Source organism: Centruroides sculpturatus, unplaced genomic scaffold (assembly GCF_000671375.1).
Source record: "Centruroides sculpturatus isolate CEXI.00-Female unplaced genomic scaffold, Cexi_2.0 scaffold119, whole genome shotgun sequence".
In the NCBI taxonomy this organism is placed as follows: domain Eukaryota; kingdom Metazoa; phylum Arthropoda; class Arachnida; order Scorpiones; family Buthidae; genus Centruroides; species Centruroides sculpturatus.
Window position 1 is genome coordinate 465,431 of NW_019384338.1, and position 18,772 is coordinate 484,202.

The 18,772-nt window shown below is 27.1% G+C and overlaps 1 protein-coding gene across 1 annotated transcript in view; it reads left to right on the forward strand.

The window, feature by feature from the left end:
* Nucleotides 1-15,737, forward strand: part of LOC111632849 (run domain Beclin-1-interacting and cysteine-rich domain-containing protein-like) — an 82,553-nt gene extending 66,816 nt beyond the window's left edge. Inside the window, exons 15-25 of the mRNA XM_023377380.1 lie at nt 1,826-1,897; nt 8,003-8,069; nt 8,147-8,285; nt 12,693-12,761; nt 13,491-13,564; nt 13,680-13,744; nt 13,822-14,122; nt 14,205-14,283; nt 14,365-14,533; nt 15,145-15,217; nt 15,297-15,737. Of these exons, the coding sequence (XP_023233148.1) occupies nt 1,826-1,897; nt 8,003-8,069; nt 8,147-8,285; nt 12,693-12,761; nt 13,491-13,564; nt 13,680-13,744; nt 13,822-14,122; nt 14,205-14,283; nt 14,365-14,533; nt 15,145-15,217; nt 15,297-15,333 (1,145 nt within the window). The 3' untranslated portion in view covers nt 15,334-15,737. The remainder of the gene's footprint in view (nt 1-1,825; nt 1,898-8,002; nt 8,070-8,146; nt 8,286-12,692; nt 12,762-13,490; nt 13,565-13,679; nt 13,745-13,821; nt 14,123-14,204; nt 14,284-14,364; nt 14,534-15,144; nt 15,218-15,296) is intronic.
* Nucleotides 15,738-18,772: the final 3,035 nt, after the last annotated feature.

Below are 18,772 nucleotides of genomic sequence, written 5' to 3' on the forward strand. Positions count from 1 at the left end.
CTGAATTTCGACCAATCATCGGCCAGTAACTCTTTCATGAGAACGGATGAAAGGGGAATGAATGAGGGGTAAACATTTCCCATCTGAGCGGGATTTTAACCAGATAAGGGAAAGTCAGAGGATGTTCTAACTTCTGTGAAAGGAAGTAACATCTGTTATCTGCCTTTCCCCACGTTAAAATATTATTTTTCTCACCAAAAATGAAGTAATATTTGGTGACAATATTTTACATAATTAATAAAATTATTAATTTAGACCCAGGGGCCTTACAGGTCTCATAATTAATTTTATGGAAGAAAATCTTTCAAACAGCCATAGTCCGTAAACTTGACACGTGTCGAGTTGTGATTGGAAGGATTCGTAAGAAATCGGATTTCTAAAGAATGGAATGTATCTATATCTTATAGGGGGGTCGACTGTAAATTAAATAATTCAAAAACATACAGAATAAAAAAAAACCAGACATCTTGTAACTGTAAAGATGACTGACTAGAAATTCTTTAATTTTTTGCATATTTCTCTCAAAAAAATTCTTTCAGATGCATGACTTTGCTTGTTATTGTTTTGATTTTTATAGCAGTATTGAAAATATTTTACAGTGACAACAATGAAAGTATTAACAAATCTGTTTAGTTTTGTTAAAGATATGATAAAGTATATTTTGTGCATTTAAAAGATTTCTCTAATTTTTATAATATACAAAAAAAAAGTGAACAGACTTCCCTCTAAACTTTTATTCTGTTCACTTTATATTTTTATAATTGCTTCACTTTACCAAAATATTTATTTCATACTATTGAATGCATCTATTTTTGTTTAAAAAAAATTATTATAGCTTAGTTTTAATAAAACCTAAATTTCATGGTATAATTATTACTTTTTAATTAAATGTAATAACACCAAATTGTTTTCAAAATTGCAGTTAAGTATCTTCTATTGAACATATTCCTTAACTAAAACAATTATCATTAGACTATTTTAAGTTAATTTTTTTAAATCTTTGCTAAAAATTGCTTATTTTTTAAATTGAGTATGAAAACAATAACTTTTAATGGGAAGATACTATGCTTTTTTAAATTGAAGGAAAAAATCTTTAAATAGTTGTATTATAGAATAATACTTCTAGTTTTTTTTCCCTTTCAATTTGTTATGCATCAATTAAATGAATGGCGAAAAGACCAAGGCAAATTGTTCAGTTAAGTGAATGCATGGCAGCTCAAGGGTCAAATAATACTTTTAATAGTCAGTTACCAAAGAGAACTTACAATGATGTAACATGAAATGTTAATAATGATTATCGAATATTTAAATAAATATAATATTAATAAAATGTTAATTATACACATCGTTATTATAAATGTAATTTTTATTAGCTAATATACAAGGTAGATTCAATAAATAAGATTAGTAGCACTGCTAAAGAAAAATAAGTATACAAGATTAAAACTAATATTAAAAGAGTATGTAGTAATGCAATAGTATTAAAAGTGTATACAGTAATGCATCTCTCTACCAATAATCTTACAAAATTACAATGCCCGTGTATTTTTGAACATGTTTTAAATGTCTAAACCTTATAAATGAAAGATAGATAAATATCTTTATTTGGATATTGTTGTATTTTTATAGACAGTTCTTAGTGTAATTAATCTGTATCATTATCAAAAGTACAAGTAGAATTAATATCAAGTAGCTAAATCAATTATATCATCAGATTAGCATGAATTTTTCTTTTATCTTTTATTTTAATAAAATAACTATCAAAATATAAAATTGACTTAATTTTTAATTAGATTTTCAAATTAAAACTTTTTTTTAACTTTAGATACAACACAGTCAACATTAACTTCTATTCAAGAAAATGGTCTATCATTATCAATGGCTTCTTTATATTCAGGTATTTCTTTCTTATAATTATGAAAAATTATTTTGTAGTTCTATAATTGTTTAATTTTAGATGCAACTCTTAATGTATTTACTTTACATGATTTATATGAACATAATTTGGCAGATCTTTAGAAAGTTAGTGTCAATATGTACAGGGTCCTTACAGATCTGAAAGTCAGGGAATAAGATTGTTAGTAGAAAAAGTCATGGAAAGTCAGGGAATCTGCAAATACTGCAGAATCTGTATGTTGCTCTCACTCACTTTTGATCCAAAAATGTCTTTAAATTCAGTTTGGTATAGGAAGGTTTATGAAAACTGGAGCAACCAAACAAATGACAAGATTTTAGTGCTTTGCAAGCTTTGTAGTCCGAAACTATAAATGATGGATTTAAATTTTGTTGCATAGAAGGTTTACATCCATATTTAAAATAGTAGGTATTGGGGGTGTGCAGCTATGTGGGGAGGGGGAGGGGTAGCAGTTGCATGTGAACACTGAAAATGGCAATGCAGTGTGGCATTCGGACAGTGGAACTGAATCACGAAGGGATAGGATATTGAAATTTATGTTGATTTGTACAGAACGACTGATAAAATTGAATTTGTAAAGTTATGAGCCAATAGCTGTGTGAGTCAAAGAAAATTTTCATAATGTTGAAGAAATTGCAAAGGAAATATGAACAGAAATGTAAGAAACATATATCATTGGAAAGAAAAATTTAAAAGGAATCAGAAAAGCCCAGAATGACTAATGCCAAACAATGCAGATTATAGAGAGCATAAGAAAGCCAAGTGTGTCAACTCCGATGCTAATATTTCGAGTGCACCACCACATAAACAATAGTATTGATTGATATAATAGTATATATGTGATAACCAGCAAGACTTTGTTTACATCTTATCCTTCCTCTAATAACACAGATGGATTCATACTTTAAACAATTGTGATTGTGTCCCATACACAACCCTCTCAGTTTTTTTACCTGCACGTCTGGTTAACCCTTTGCATTGGTTAATGCTGTTGGGAGGCAAAAAACTCAGTTGACTTTAAAATATTGTGTATGGGACATTTTAAACAGTGTGAGACCACTTGTGCAATTTATGTATTTTTATTCATTGTATTCTTGCTGCTGGCCACATACAGCATGTGGAGATAATAATCCTGCCAATTTTGACGGATTGATGATCTGTGATATGTCTTCTCTGAAACTACAAATTTTCACCTTTAGATGGCCTGCAGAATTTCGGAAGTATACCAAAATATTGCCATAGAGTTAATCGGGTTTTTAAAAACATTAACACCGACACTTTTTTGGCCAAAACACTCTTAAGGAATGTAATGACCTTGAATAGGCTCATGCTGAACCAAAATAGCGCACACTAAACTATTTCTCCCTCTCGCAGAGTGCATGATTTATTCTGCTTAAATTATTTTGAATTTCCTGCCTCCTCACTTCAAGAAAATTATATTTTACAACACATGTTTTTTTTTTTATTTAAACAAAATTTACGAATTGAATTAAATTAAATCATGAAATTATTTATACGACACAGAAATGATGTAGCTAATTATGTAATTGATTTTATGCAAAGTTTTTCATTTTTTTGTAAGTGAATAAAATGTTTGTAATAAAAAACTTTATATGATTGTGTACAAAATGGGCTTAAATACACTTGGCCAAATATTACATAATGGAAATGGGAGAACAGAGATGTTAATAAGTCAGGGAATAATGTCATAATTGGTCAGGGAATCAAAGATGGAATTACCTGTACAGACCCTGTATGTAAAATATTGCATATAATTTTTTTTTATCTTTTCTATCTATATTGTTTTTTCTTTTCTGTTATCTTTCATGTTCATATAAAATATTTTTAATCAGATGTACTGTACTTCTATTAAATGATTTACAGAATTATGAAACAAAACACACAACTGACTCAAATCTCACTCAGGAAATCAAAATACTCCTTGAATGAGGTTTCCAGTATCATTCAACAAATTTTATTTTATAAAATCATTGGGCTTTCTCCTATTGAAAATGCAAACTACATAATTAGCATCTGGAATCAATTTCTAATTTTTGTTTTTAAATCTATCTGTTGAATTTAACTTTAAATTTAGTGTGTCTGTACATGCTTATACTTTGTATGTATAGAAACACAGTAATGAAATTCAGAGTTTCTCAATTACTGTATATATTATGCATTTTACAAAAGTGGAAATTGATTTACTATATGTAATATTTCTTTTAATTACAGATAATACATCTAAAGTTGTGTATTTAGATAGACAGAACACCAAATAAAATGTTACCTTTGTCATGATATTTTTTTTAAGTTTGTACATTTATGATTAACTTGAACCATATTTGGAATAGAAATTTTTGATAATGAAAAATAAAAATAATTTTAACTTTCTATATTTTTAAATATTTACTTCATTTTTTTTAAAATTCTGATTATAAATTATTTGTAGTTTTGTTTCATTATTTCCATTGATTTTGTATAGTTGAAAATCTAAAATTTTAAATGTAACAAATCCATCAAGAACACAAGTAACTTCTTTGGAAAGAAAATATTAGCATATTCAAGGTTTTTAAAATAATTCAAAAAGAATAAAGAAGCCATATTTTTATAAAAGCATGTGTATTATTGAATGGAATGATTTTCTTTAAAAATTAAAAATTAATATTTTTCATAATTGTCTTCAGTTATGTACGAGAAACATTCAATAAGTAAGTTATACTTGAACAATGTAGGTCAAGAACACTATTGAGAAAAGTACTACCATACAATACAACACACATACACCACCACTATTTCTGTATATAATTACTCAATCGCTTAAACATTTTTCAGAATGTTGCACTAATTGTACAATGCTCTGACAATAGTCACTCCTTAGTCATGAAGCTGGTGGAGAACAGTTGTCTGAACCTGGTCATTGTTGACAAATCAGCATCCACCCAGATGTTGTTTCAGCTTTCCAAACATGAAAATCAGAAGATGCCAGATCAGGATTGTAGACTGGTTGCTGCCAGACCTTCCATCCAAAACTATGAATAAAGCCTATGTTGTCCATGACTTATGAGGTGTTGAATTATTATGCAAGAAGAAGACAATGCCTTTTTTTTAACTTTCCATGCCTCTTGTTTTTCACAGCTTTGCACAAAGCCCTTAATGTTTTGCAGTACAACTCAGCATTAATGGTTGTGCCATTCCACATAAATTTGGTGTACACAGCTCCTTTGCAGTTGAAGACAATGGCCATGACCTTACCTGCTGATGAGGCAACTTTACATTCTGTTCTTGTATAGAATTAAAATAGATGATGAGAGATCAGAATATAAGAATAGAGGAAATAAATATAGCAAACACTCATCTGAAATACAGTTAAAAAGATGATTATAATACTAGTATATAAAACCAAAAAGTGATCTCACACCATCAGAAAAAATATATGGATGCAAGTACTAATAATTTTAAAAACATATAAAATCTAAAAAGAAAATTAGATTAAATAGACCATTTCTGATTTTAAATTTTTCATGGACAATAAAAATATCTATATAAATGATTTCTACCAAGCTCTTGGCACAAAAAAATTTGTTAAATGAAATACTGTTTCCAAAATATACATTTGGTACCCAAACATAACATTACTTTAAAAATTATATTTATTCTCCAGTTAGAAAATATTTAACAAGCTTTAATTATTTATTTTCTTTTTATATAGTATAATTAAAAAAAATTAAACATAGCAGAAGTTAATGGGTACAAATATTTTAATTTAAAATGATAAATAAATAAATGAAGAATACAAATAAATTTGAGCATGATATATTTAAGCAAAAAATATAGTACAAATAGTATAGTATAAAATAAAAAATTTTAAATTATTCATTTAAAAAATTAAACTAGGTTTTCTGTGATTATATTAAGCAATATTTCATATTTTTTCAGCTGAAATTTTCAACACAACTTAAGTTTCTTTACTAACAATTTGACCTTTAGGGATGAATTCATAGTGAATGAAATAAGATTATTAGTATTGCCTTTTATTTTGATTTTTCACCCCTGAACTACTCTAACATGGTGAACTAGGTGACTTTTGCACTGACACTCATGTTTGGAGTGGATATCAGAGGAAGTACAGTGTTTTGTCACTGGTGATCATTCTGTTCATTATGTGAGGATTGACCATATTTGTCACTAAGTTTGTCCATTAAAGCCCTTAAAACAAGCTACTGGCAGATACAATGTGTTTAAGTTTTTGCTGAATAATGAATGTGCTGAACTGTTAGAAATTTTCAAAACACTTGCCAGGTTGTCAATAGTTTGTTTGCAATCTTGTCAGATCTCTTCCCTTACTCAGGGTATCTACTTGAAACCATGAATTTTGTTAAATGGTAATATTTTCTTTTTACCAATAATTAACAGAAAAAAATTTTCAGTTTCTAAAAGGAAATAATCACTTATACCTTATTATTAACTAATGCAAAATATTGAGAATTTATTTTGTACCAGATATTGGGTGCAAAACTTTCACTCAAAAATTAGGTAGCTAGATATCTAAGTGTGTTTTTATTTACAAATGTGTTCAATAAAATTCCTGAAGTAATTTTAATTTAATGTATTAATTAGCCTATTTAAATGAATCATTTGTATTATAAATGAAGATTTATACAAACTACAACTTTACCAGCAAAAGCAAATATAAAAAATGATTTACTTTCATTTTTGATTATCTTCTGTTTCACAAAAAGAGAACAATGAAATGAGCAATCAGTTCTATATGAATGAAGATAAATGTTGTTAGAACAAAATGGCTGCTAATACAATTAGTCCCCTCAATTGAAATAAATAAACAGGTTTGTGTGGTCTTCACATCCTTAATTTTACTTTTTTACAAATGCCTTACAGTTTCTGTTTTTAAAGTGATTTCTATATAGTGGTGCCTTCATATTTAATGCTTACAAAATACTCATTTAGATATATTTAAAACAGCAGGGATACACAATTTAGGATTAAAACAACAATTAAATGCCATAATATTAAATTAAAACACATTACTTGACTTACAAGAAACTGACACTTTCTTCCCTCATATTTACATGTAATGTAAAAATCCAAATGTTAGGTTCATTTTTAATCTATCTTATTATATTAAGGAATAACAAGATGCTTCTTTCACTAATATGAATCCACTATTATACTCAGTCTTAACTAAGCTGATTGTGACATCAGCATTTACATAAAACAGTAGTTATATCTTTACAGTGTACTTGTTTTTAAGTTTTCATAAGTTAATAGTTTTAAAATAAAGTATTATCATGTTGCTTATTGTTAATAATTATACAATGTAAGGACTTCTCTAAATGAATTTTATGATGGAACTATATTGTGTACAAGTATATTTGAGTTCTTTGGTAGTTTGCATATCATGATAGATTTGTGATGTCATGTCATCTTCGACATCAATATCAACTTAGTTGAGACAGAGTATAGAAACTAATCAAAGAAAGGACATGGTTAATCACTGGTTTAGAAATATTTTATTGTTGACATTTCTTCTGAGATATTAACTCTAAGTGATATATTTTAAATCTAGAGTTTCACTGAATATCTTTATGACAATATTTAAAATAGTGAAGAAGAACTCATTCTGTAATAATAATTGGAACACAACACTCAACTATCTTATAAGTTCAAATTTTGTAATTTTTAGTAGAAATTAAAAAATAATTTGTGTTTGTATGATGATGATCATCATTATCTATTCTAGGGAGTCAAATTGGATTTTAGAGAATGTTGTCAACATTTGTTTAAATATTTTAAATTGTTTTTAAAAATGAAAACAACTGGATTAAATTTGCTAATTAAGAAATTAAAAACACCCAAAAACAGCATTTAATGGTTTTTGATAAAGTATAGAATAATAATTTTGCAAAAGCAAAAATAAACAAATGTAAAATACACAATATTTGTTTTTGCCTAAATGTTTTAGTAATTATCCTGTATTAATCTAATAATATTTTAACCTATATCAATAACCTATACAATATATTAATTATAAAATCTACCAAAGAATTATTAAGTATAATATATTTATAGATGCTGACATACAAAGAATTAATTCGGTTCTCCCTCAAAATACAAGCATTGAACAACCAGCAAAATCGTATGTAAAAATTTTCATTTTTAATAATAACAATAATGGTAATAACATATGTACTTCAACTTGAATTAATTCTATAGTACCATATCTGTGGACACAAATGGACAGTTATCAGCAGAATCTGTTGCTCTAAATCTTCTAAAGAAATTTTCTGAAAAGCAACTTCCTAAAGCATCAGATTTACAATGGCTTGTTTCTGAACGGGATGCTCCACAATCAGTGAGTAATTAAATATTTATAATAGTAAAAGCATTGTGTTTTTTAACTCAAAACATAACAAAGAATGAGTCAAAATCCTGTAAAAAATTTTAAATTCTAATAAAAATCAATTGGTATTATTTTAAAAAATTGTAAATAGTGTAGAAATTAAAACTTGATCCAAGAAACTAAATGTAAAATGTTGCAAATATTTTATTTGAATATCTTCTAATAAATTTAAATATTTGGTAGATGTAAACAGTTATTTAGTGCAACAAGGTTTGAAGTAGTGTGTCTATGTGTGTGTGTGTATATATATATATATATACAGTGGAACCCCGGTTAACGAACTTAATCCGTTCCGCGACTCCGTTCGTTAACTGAATTGTTCGTTAACCGAAGCAATTTTTCCCATAGAAATTAATGCAAATGCAATTAATCCGTTCTAGTCTCCGAAATTTTTGTGATTTAATTTGTAATATACAGTAATTTTCTTTGATGAAAATGTAGGAAAACGTAGTATCTATCATTACAGCAACAAACATGTAAACTTTGTTTAATAAAATATACTGTACATACCTTCGTTTGTTGTAGTTGGTGGCAGAAAAGTGGAGATATACGAACCTTAATGCTTAGAAGGGGAATCCCCTCCAAAAAAAATAACGGGTAGCACTTCATCGGAAGATTCTTTGAGTTGAAGTCTCTTTCGGTAAAAAAAAAATCACCAATGGCTAAGTGGTCTTCGTACCTTGAACACGGGGAGTTCGTTCACGGGTTCGCACCTTGTTCAGATGGGCTGACCATATGGTGTTTTCCGGGTTTTCTCCACGTCTGTAACGCCTAAATAGGGGCCAGTTTTCCTTAAAAACACCTCCCAAAAGGCATTCCCCCTAGGCAGATAGCCCAAGTGTTGCGTTGCCATAACTTAACAAACAAACAAACTCTTTCCGTAAGGAACAAGAAATTGATCTAAAGTTGATTGTCTTATTCTTTTAATCAAANATTTATTAAATATTGTAATTTGGAGAATAATTAAGTTGAATAACTTGAAGGAATAATTTGCATTTATTTTAACAGCGAGAATTATTCCTATATCAGATTACAGATTGTAATAGTTCTTGACTTATTAAACAATTAATACAATAGTAAGTACATTACATAAGTTCAAAATTAGTTATAGGAAATAAATGTTACATTATATTTAACTTATTCTAAAAATATGTATCTGTTGTAGTTTAATTGCTTGCATATTGATAGCTTGGCAATCGTGTGTTTTTTTGCTACATTAAGATGCTCTACAATAATAAATACCGATACATTTAATACTAAGTTGTATAGTTAGGTAATTTCTATCATAATAATCTTATATATCTTCGAATAAAGCAAATTTATTTTTATTTTATGAACTAAAATCCTGTATTAAATAGACATTTTTAAATCTCTGAGAAATTATACAATTATTTAATTACATTTATTTTGTAATCCCTAATCTTCATTTTATTAAAATAAATTAATATTTTATTCAGTAAAAATGTCTTTGTAATGTGACTAAATGAAACAATGTTGTTTATTTTTTCCATTATTAAATTATTTTATCACTAAGTATTAATATTGTGGACAGAAAAATATTTGATATTTTTATATGTTTAGAAGTAGATTAATAGTAAAGAAAATAAAAGAGCAGGTTTTTTTTATATTAAGGGATTATAAAATTACAGTAAGATCATTTAAAATCATTTTTTTATGATATTGGAATCCAATTGCTAATGAAATATTGTTGATTCAAATACTTATTCTTTTGGAAATTGTTGATCTTTCTGAAAATTTTTAATATATGTATCCTGAAAATGTTGACTAATCCTTGAAGAACTTTGTGTTCCAATTAAGTTTATTTTATAAAGAAGTTTATCAATTTGGCACTGTCTGAAAAGAAGCCAGAAGTATGGAATTCTTTAATATTCCAACACACTAGTAGGCCATATGGTAAGCTAAGACTCTGGGTGAAAATTTAGGTGAAGATGGGGTGTGGCTCTGCACTTTACTGTCCTGACTAATGTTTTCTTTTCTGTAGGCCAACACAAGGGCAACTCATCTAAAACAGGTTTCTCAAACTTTATTTTCCAGACTTGTCATATATACATATCTATAAAATAATGTTACATGCACAAGAATCATTTTGAATGTTGATTTGTGCAAAAATGTGTTTGTTAATGTTTTTGCAGATTTTTCAATCAATTTTTAACATTGTATAGTTATTATATTTTACAGATTTATTAAATAGTGTGCATAAACAAATTGGAAACATACAGCACAAAATGTACAGCAATATCTGCAACATTCAGCATGCATATCAAATCTTGTGAAAATACAGAAATGTCTGATAATCTGACACCTACTTTGAAGTGCCAGATTAAAAAAACTTTACTGTATAATATAAGTAGAAATATTGAAATTTTCCTGTTAAAAGTAACATACTAACATACCTTTGCTAAATTATTAAATTTAGGCAATATATATATATATATATATATATATACATTTTTAACTATTCATAACTATTTATTTTTGTATTCTCTGCACAAAATACGCAAGTTAAAAATACAATATGAAATGTCACTTATAAATAATTTGTTACAATTATCATTATCTTCAGGTAAACAAACATTTTAAGCTATCTTTTTGTCTGTAGTGTTCTCCCCAAGCTGATTTTAACAGCTTGTTCAGTTATCTGAATATTTTTCTAACCAGTCAAAATTGTTAATTTTATTTAGCATTTTTTAAAGAAATAACCTGATTATGATTTAGCATGTAGTCGAATGTTGAGTATTGTTTTGTTGAAATTAACTGAGGTTTATAAGGAAATTTACAGTAGCAGCCAACTCACATTAATAAAAATTAAAGTAACAGTTTAGACCTGGGGTGTCCAACTTTTTTGTTTCTCTGGGCCACATTGGAAAAGTCAAGGAGTTTTGGGCCACAAGTATATATAATATATACTTGTGGCCCAATATACAAGTATATTTAAGGATTAATATGTCTACATTATAATAATAAGTATTAAAACTTTATCACGAAAAAGGATATTTTAAAAAATTACTTCTACAGACACTTTCAATTTTTACTTAGAAATAGATAAATTCATTTATTATAAAAGAGAAAAAACACNTAAAAAATAATACAGTAAAAATTTTAGGTTACTAAAAAAAATTCATTTAGTTTTTATATTCTATAAAAAATTGTTTTTTACTTAGTACAAGAACAGAACAAGTTTTTATCTATAAAGTAAATCTGTATTAGTGCTGTGTAAAATATTTTTTTCTTAAACTCATTACATAATGTTTTTTTAATATAATTAATATTCTGATGATAAAGCTTCTATAAGTGATTGAAATCAAGTAAATATTTTTGAGATATTTATTTCTTGACTGATTATGTGAAATAGCTCCTTATAGGTTATGGTAATAAGAATGAATTGCTCTATCAAGCATAATTATTAAAGATAACATAAGGGAAACAAGAAATAGCATTGTTAAAATCAATGATAATTAAAATTATAAATTATTATCTAATTTTTTTGTGATTTGAAAATATTAAGACATTTGTCAACAATATTCTCAATATTCAAGCTAATCATACAACGTTTAAAACAGTTTTGTAAACAAATTGATTTTCCCCCCTACTTTTTTTAATATTTTATTTAATCAAGAAATTTTGATTAATTTATGAAACTGTTTTAAATTAGAGATAATAATAATAATTTACAGATTATTTATTTAATCATAATCAAGTAGCAAATAAGTTTGCAAACAAACACAAATTATTAGACATCCATAAACCATACTACAAATACATTCCACTGGCAATATTGGAAAACAACATGCACAAAATGTACTATGTACTATGACAGAGTACACAGATAATCACAGATAAAACAATTTACCACAACAGACCAGACATCATATTCATTGACAAACACAATAAAATCACATACATTATAGACATATCCATCCCAAACACTCTCAATGTAAAAACACATGCACTGAAAAAATCAGCAAGTACACAGAACTTGTTCAGGAAATAAGGCATCTGTGGAGGATTGATAGGAAGCTTATTGTACCTCTGTCATTCTCTCCTCTACCAGTGTCATACCCCCACACGCTATACCTGGGAACATTACAGTTGAACAGAAACACATACACCACACTACAGAAGAGCACTGTATTGAATACATCATATTGTTATGAAATTCCTGAATACTGAATACAGACACATACCCTTTGTTTTGGTTGCTATGCCTTGACTCTGGTTTGGCATAGTACACAGTAACTGGTGTCAACCAAGTATAACCTACTACACCCAACATAATAATAATAATAATTGTGTACTTTAATAGAGCAAAAGGTTAACAGTTTTTATTAAATTTTATAGCTATTACCACTCCCCGATTCTTGGCCAGTTTCTCCTGACATAGTAGAAGAAGAATATAGTTCAGAAAAGGTTGGTATATTAAATATCAAAAAAATTGCATTAGAGAATGGCAAATCTTGTTATTTCATAACAATAGAAATTAATATATGTTAATTATTCAATTAGAAAAACTTGATTTAGTATTCAATGGTTGCTGCTGAACAATTATATCTAATTATACGTTTATATTTATAAAGTAGAAAAGAAAATTATTCTTAACAAGAGCTAATTTGTTTCTATTCATTACATAAAAATGTCATTTTAATTATCTTATAAAAAATTATTTTTTGTAAAATTCATTTCTGTTGTTAAATAGCATAAAAACAGTAGTATGTTTAATATATTAAATATTGTGATATCTTATGAATTATAACTTTTATTATATTATTCTAAATATAAATAAAATAACATTAAAAGGTTTTAAAATAAGAACACAATACTCAGTTGCCTATATAACTTAATATATATACACAGTGTTTCTTATTAAACATACTATTATTGTGCTGTATAATATAAATTTATATAAATGGACTAGAATGATAAAATAAAAAGAATACTATTCAAACAATAATAATCCTTTTAAAACTAATTTTTTAGTTTTGTAATTATAAAAGGAACATCAACAAAATAATTTCTTTATATTGTATAATAGATATTTTATGATTGTTTATTTTTATATAAAATTAATGTAATTGAATTTTTATAAGCATTTAAGAGTTAACTTTAAATTGCGAACTGATCTGATCAAAACTTTTACAGACCAGACTCCGAGGAAACTCAGAATGGGCTCCTCCAAGAGCCCAGATTATATTTAGCATTCATCCAGAGCCACTGTATGTATTTATTTATTATAGTAAATATTGTATATATGTGTAAAATAAAAAGCAAAATTTCCAAAAACATTCATTTTGAGAAATAAGAGAAATAATTACTTTTCTTTTTACCTAGGAGAAAGGTACTGATAGCAAAGCAGAATTACAGATGTGCTGGATGTGGTACTAAAATCAATCAAGGTATAATAATTAAATCTTAAAAAATTAAACTGACATTGCAGTTATAATTGTTAGTTCATCATCGTTCTTTTTAACAGGATTAATCAGTAAATTTCGTTACTGTGAATATCTCGGTAAATACTTTTGTCATTGTTGCCACAACAATGCCCTTGCTTACATACCCGGACGAATATTACATAAATGGGATTTTTCTAAATATCACGTGTCAAAGTTTTCCAGTGACTTATTGCAAATGATGTTCACAGATCCTCTCTTCAACCTTGCGGACATCAATGCCAACCTGTATCGAAAAGTCCGTCAGTTGAGTGTGATACGAGAATATCGAACCCAAATGTTCTTTCTTAAAGATTTTGTTCAAACTTGTCGTAAGGCTAAAATGTAATTAGCAGATGTATATATAAGATTTCCTTATTGAAAATAATCTTTTACATAATTCAAAACATATTTTTTTTATTTCCAGTTTACAGGAGGAGATAAACAAGTATCCAGTGCACCTCTTCAATGATCCTGAAGTTTATTCTATTCAAAATCTCATCAATGTAGGGAAAAGAAAATGTTTTTTAAATTTTAATATTTTTTTTCAAGTAAACTTTTTAATGAAAGTTCAAATTTTATTATAGATTAAGAATAGTGAATTGTCTCAACAGCTGCATCATTTAGTTGGGAAATGCATCAGTCATATTACTCAGTGTACATTATGTAAAGCCAAAGGTTTCATTTGTGAGATATGTAATAATGGAGATGATATAATATTTCCATTTGAATTGTCTAGAGTTGTTAGATGCCAAGGTAAAGGATTATATTTGAATTTATATATAATATATAGTTTGAAAACCTTTACATTTCTGCAGTTAAATAATTTAAAGCAGCGGTCCCCAACCTTTTTATCGCCGCGGACTGGTCAAAGTTTCATAATGTTACCGCTGCCCACTGAGGGGGGACGTTGATTGTTTATATTTTAGATTGATTTAATTTAATAATTTTAATTTAATTGTATTTAAACATGCCTTCAAAATAAAATACAGTTACACCAAAAAATGAATATAATGTGATTTAACATTTTAACTCACTAGAACGCTAAATCAATGAGAAGACTGAGCTTGTTTCATTGCAACGAGATGGTTCCCTCTGGGGGGTAATAAGAGACAATGACACCCGAAGTGTGTTTCTTATGTCCAGTTTATTCCGTTGTTTTGTCGTCCATTAAAAGTCACACAAACCCGAGGAAATACACCATAGTAAATAAAATGGAGATAATTTAATGTTCCTTGGGCGGCCCGGTACCATTTGATCCACGGACCGGTACCGGTCCGCGGCCCGGGGGTTGGGGACCACTGATTTAAAGTATACAAGCATTAATACAAACATAGGAATGAGAAAAATCATCTTTTTATTTCCAGTATGTTGGGCTTGTTTCCATAAAACCTGTCTTATCCCAGGAAAATGTCCAAAATGTATCCGAATTGAAGCTAGGTAAGTATTATTTTAAAATTTTCCATATTTAAAATTTTATTATAATTGTAATCAAATATATTTATTATTTAAATTGTAGGAAGAAGAAGAAAAAAGAAGAGGAAAATAATATATAAAAAGAAATTAATAATAATGTAAATTTTGTTTATGGTTATGTATATAATTATTGTATAACTTAAAGATGAAAAGTTTTGTTTGTAAAATATTTAGTGTCAAGAATATATCATCACGAAAATATCCTTCCAGAAAAATAATATATAAATATATAATTTACAAATTAAAGATGGCCATGTAATCATGAATTCTTAACAGCTGTGCTGTGTAGGAAAATGTATTTTTCTAATTCTTGTAAATAAAACTTGTTATACTAAACGTTGATGGATGAAGACATCAAAATATATCTGTTTGTAAATTTTAAGTTAATGTTATATTTATCCTGATGATATAATGTATCATTAGAATGTTTGTTTGTTGTGATGTATAAATTAAAAAACAATGGAAATATATTTAACTCATATTTATCAATATGTATATACAGTATATATTCAAAATCTGGAAATTTAGTAGATCGAAATTACAATTTATATTCGAAAAATAACTGCCCTAAATCCTTCGAACTTAGTAGGAATTTTTATGCTAACCGAAGAACACCTCATGTTGAACTTTTTTGGGTGGAATTTTGTAACGAAGGTCAAATATTTCGTCCCTGTCAATGTCAACTATTAATCAAAATTTCCAGGTTGTTCTAACTAATTTTGTAGAAAATTTTGATTAAGAAAGTTTCTAATCGATAATTAATTAGTTTAGTTAAACAAAACTTTGTTTAAATTTAAATTTTTCCGAAAAATATAAGTTTATTTTTTTAGAGATAGCGCCACTCACTTAATATATCTAAATTCCTGTAATTGAAGAAGTTGTTTCTTGATTGAGAATAAATTATCATAAATATAAACTTGTTCCGCGTGAAATATTAAAAAGAAGACGATCTATTTACCAAAAAAAAACTCCCAAAAACAGGATACAGAATAAGGCAGTACCGCGAAATCAACAGTTAAAATTCAATGGGGTACGCCCGAAATTTTTACTGTTAGTTTCTAGCAGGAAGGACGAGGTTAGGTTATTGGTTCAGCAATTCAGTAGGTAGCGTTCAATGAAGGAGGGGAAAAAACAATGCGGAAGGAAGATATTAACCAATGATATATTTTAGGATATCTAAATGAAAGCATCGCTTAGAGAATTTGTTCCTCTTAATCGCGCCATACATAATAATGCACGTCACGATGATATATGTATACTGTACATATTTGCTATGGAAAGTCAGTAAAGCGTTACGAAAAATATTCTTATCCAATTTAAAAGTCGTTTAATATCATTAAACTCGCATTAGAATTATTTTAAAGCATTCGAGTTAAATTATTTATTAAAAAAAAAATCTTTCTAATTGGACGATTTGATTTTGTTAGTGGATATTAAGTTTTGTTCCGATTCTTAAAAAATATTTTAATGAGTCTATTATGTAGTTGAAGATACGTCATACGAAAGCTTGTCAAATCTCATTACAATAGTTAATAGAGGACGTGGTCATTATGTCTTTAACCTGTTTGGCTTTCGTCAATGGATGCAATTTTAAACGTAGGAGCAAATGACCCATTTCTTATTCATACGTAACGTTTCTACTAATGTAATAATTTGATTTAACATTTTAAAATATGAATATTTATTGAAAATATTTATACTTATTTTCTTAAATTATAGAATGAATAAATATGATTTATTTACAAAATATTTTAACATTTCATACAATTTGATATTAAATTACAGTTTAATTACAAATTTAAAGATTTTCCTCTTGTTATTGTTTAATGAATAATTTAAGCCTTATTCGTAATATTGTAATTTTAACTTTTAAATACATTCACCTGCTTTATTTAAAAAAAATAGAATAATTCAACAACACAAACAACAATCACAAAAATAAAGAGGCGAGGTTTTCATAACGATGATGATCAATTTGGTTCATCAAAAACTTGTAAATTAAATGATTAGTATTCGTTTAAATATACGTTTCTATAGAAATTCAGGTTGATAGCATACAAGATGGCCTAGTCCTTCAACCTGGAAGTTGCTTGAGGGACGATTCCATTAAAAAAAAACAAAAAAAAAACACGTTCTTTGGTTTTATTTGGCTTTACACAGTTAATAAATTAACATATTCACCTTCTTGTATTCGTTTCAGTTATAAAAAATGATCATCGACAGTCTCTTGAAAACTAATAGTCTAATCTTCATAAAATAGTTTAGATATTTGTCTAAGTTGCAGTTGAGCAATGTCGGCATAGATTTTAAGATTGTATCCTTAATAACATTGCTTGTGGCCAGTTTATCGACGGGTGTCTTCCAGTTTTTTTTTCCATTCTTGATTGATATGTCAATTATATATTTAGTTCACTCGATATAGGAATTGCTAAATCAGAGCAGTTTTTATTTTTAGTCTTGTACTAAAAAGATCTCCGATGATATAATTGAAGAAATCAAATTGCAGCTCTATATGATACTCGGTTTAATGGCATGCAGTAGATTATTAAATAATAATTCACTTAAATAGTATTTTTGAAGATATAACTCATTGTAATTTATACTTTTAGCATCATTCAACATTCGAAACGATCTCTCTTTTCCGTCGAAAATCATGTTGAATATTATATTGACAATTTCATTCACGATCATTTTCAACATATCCATAAATGTTTTTTTCCAGTCGATTTTTTCTAGAACATCTTTTGCAACGTTAAATACATTATACTTGCTAATATCTGTGGCATTAGTATTGCCACTTTTATAGAAGCGATCACGAACTCGAAAAGATATTAACGCATGATGACGATAGCTTGGACTTAAGGTGTAAACGGATGCTGAATATAGAAGAACAATAAATGGAATTAATAATATCCTTTGATCTGTCATCTAGAAAAGCAGACAAAAAATAAATTAAGAAAAAATAGTTCTTCCAGGCTGAAAAAAAAATTTATTATTTTATTTCTATCAATTATCTTTTCTTTGATCTTCAATTTTTAAAGACATTATCTTAATATTTTGAAAATAAAAGTTACTCAGTTTTAAATATAAATTAACGACTATATTACGATTCATTAATTAAATGAAGCAAATTAATAATAATAAATAGAAATTTAAAATCAGTTTGCATAAATAATAAATAAATTTTTGATTTAATAGAGATAAATTTACATTGTCCGAAATTAAAAATTTAAAGTTAAATATATAATAAGTGGCTAATTAGTAAAATTAAAAGTTTTAATTCCCAATTCAAATATTAAAATATACGAAAAAGTGTTCACACTCATAAATTATATTAAAACATAATTCTTAACTCTATATTATATAAAAAATTTATTATATGAAGTAGAAACTTCATATAAAAGTAGAAAAAAAATTATTTAAAATTTCAATTGAAAATGGATATTTCTAAAACAAGACTACTGTACAAATCTTTAAAAGAATTAATTTAAGTCTATAATATAAAAAAAAAAAAAAAAA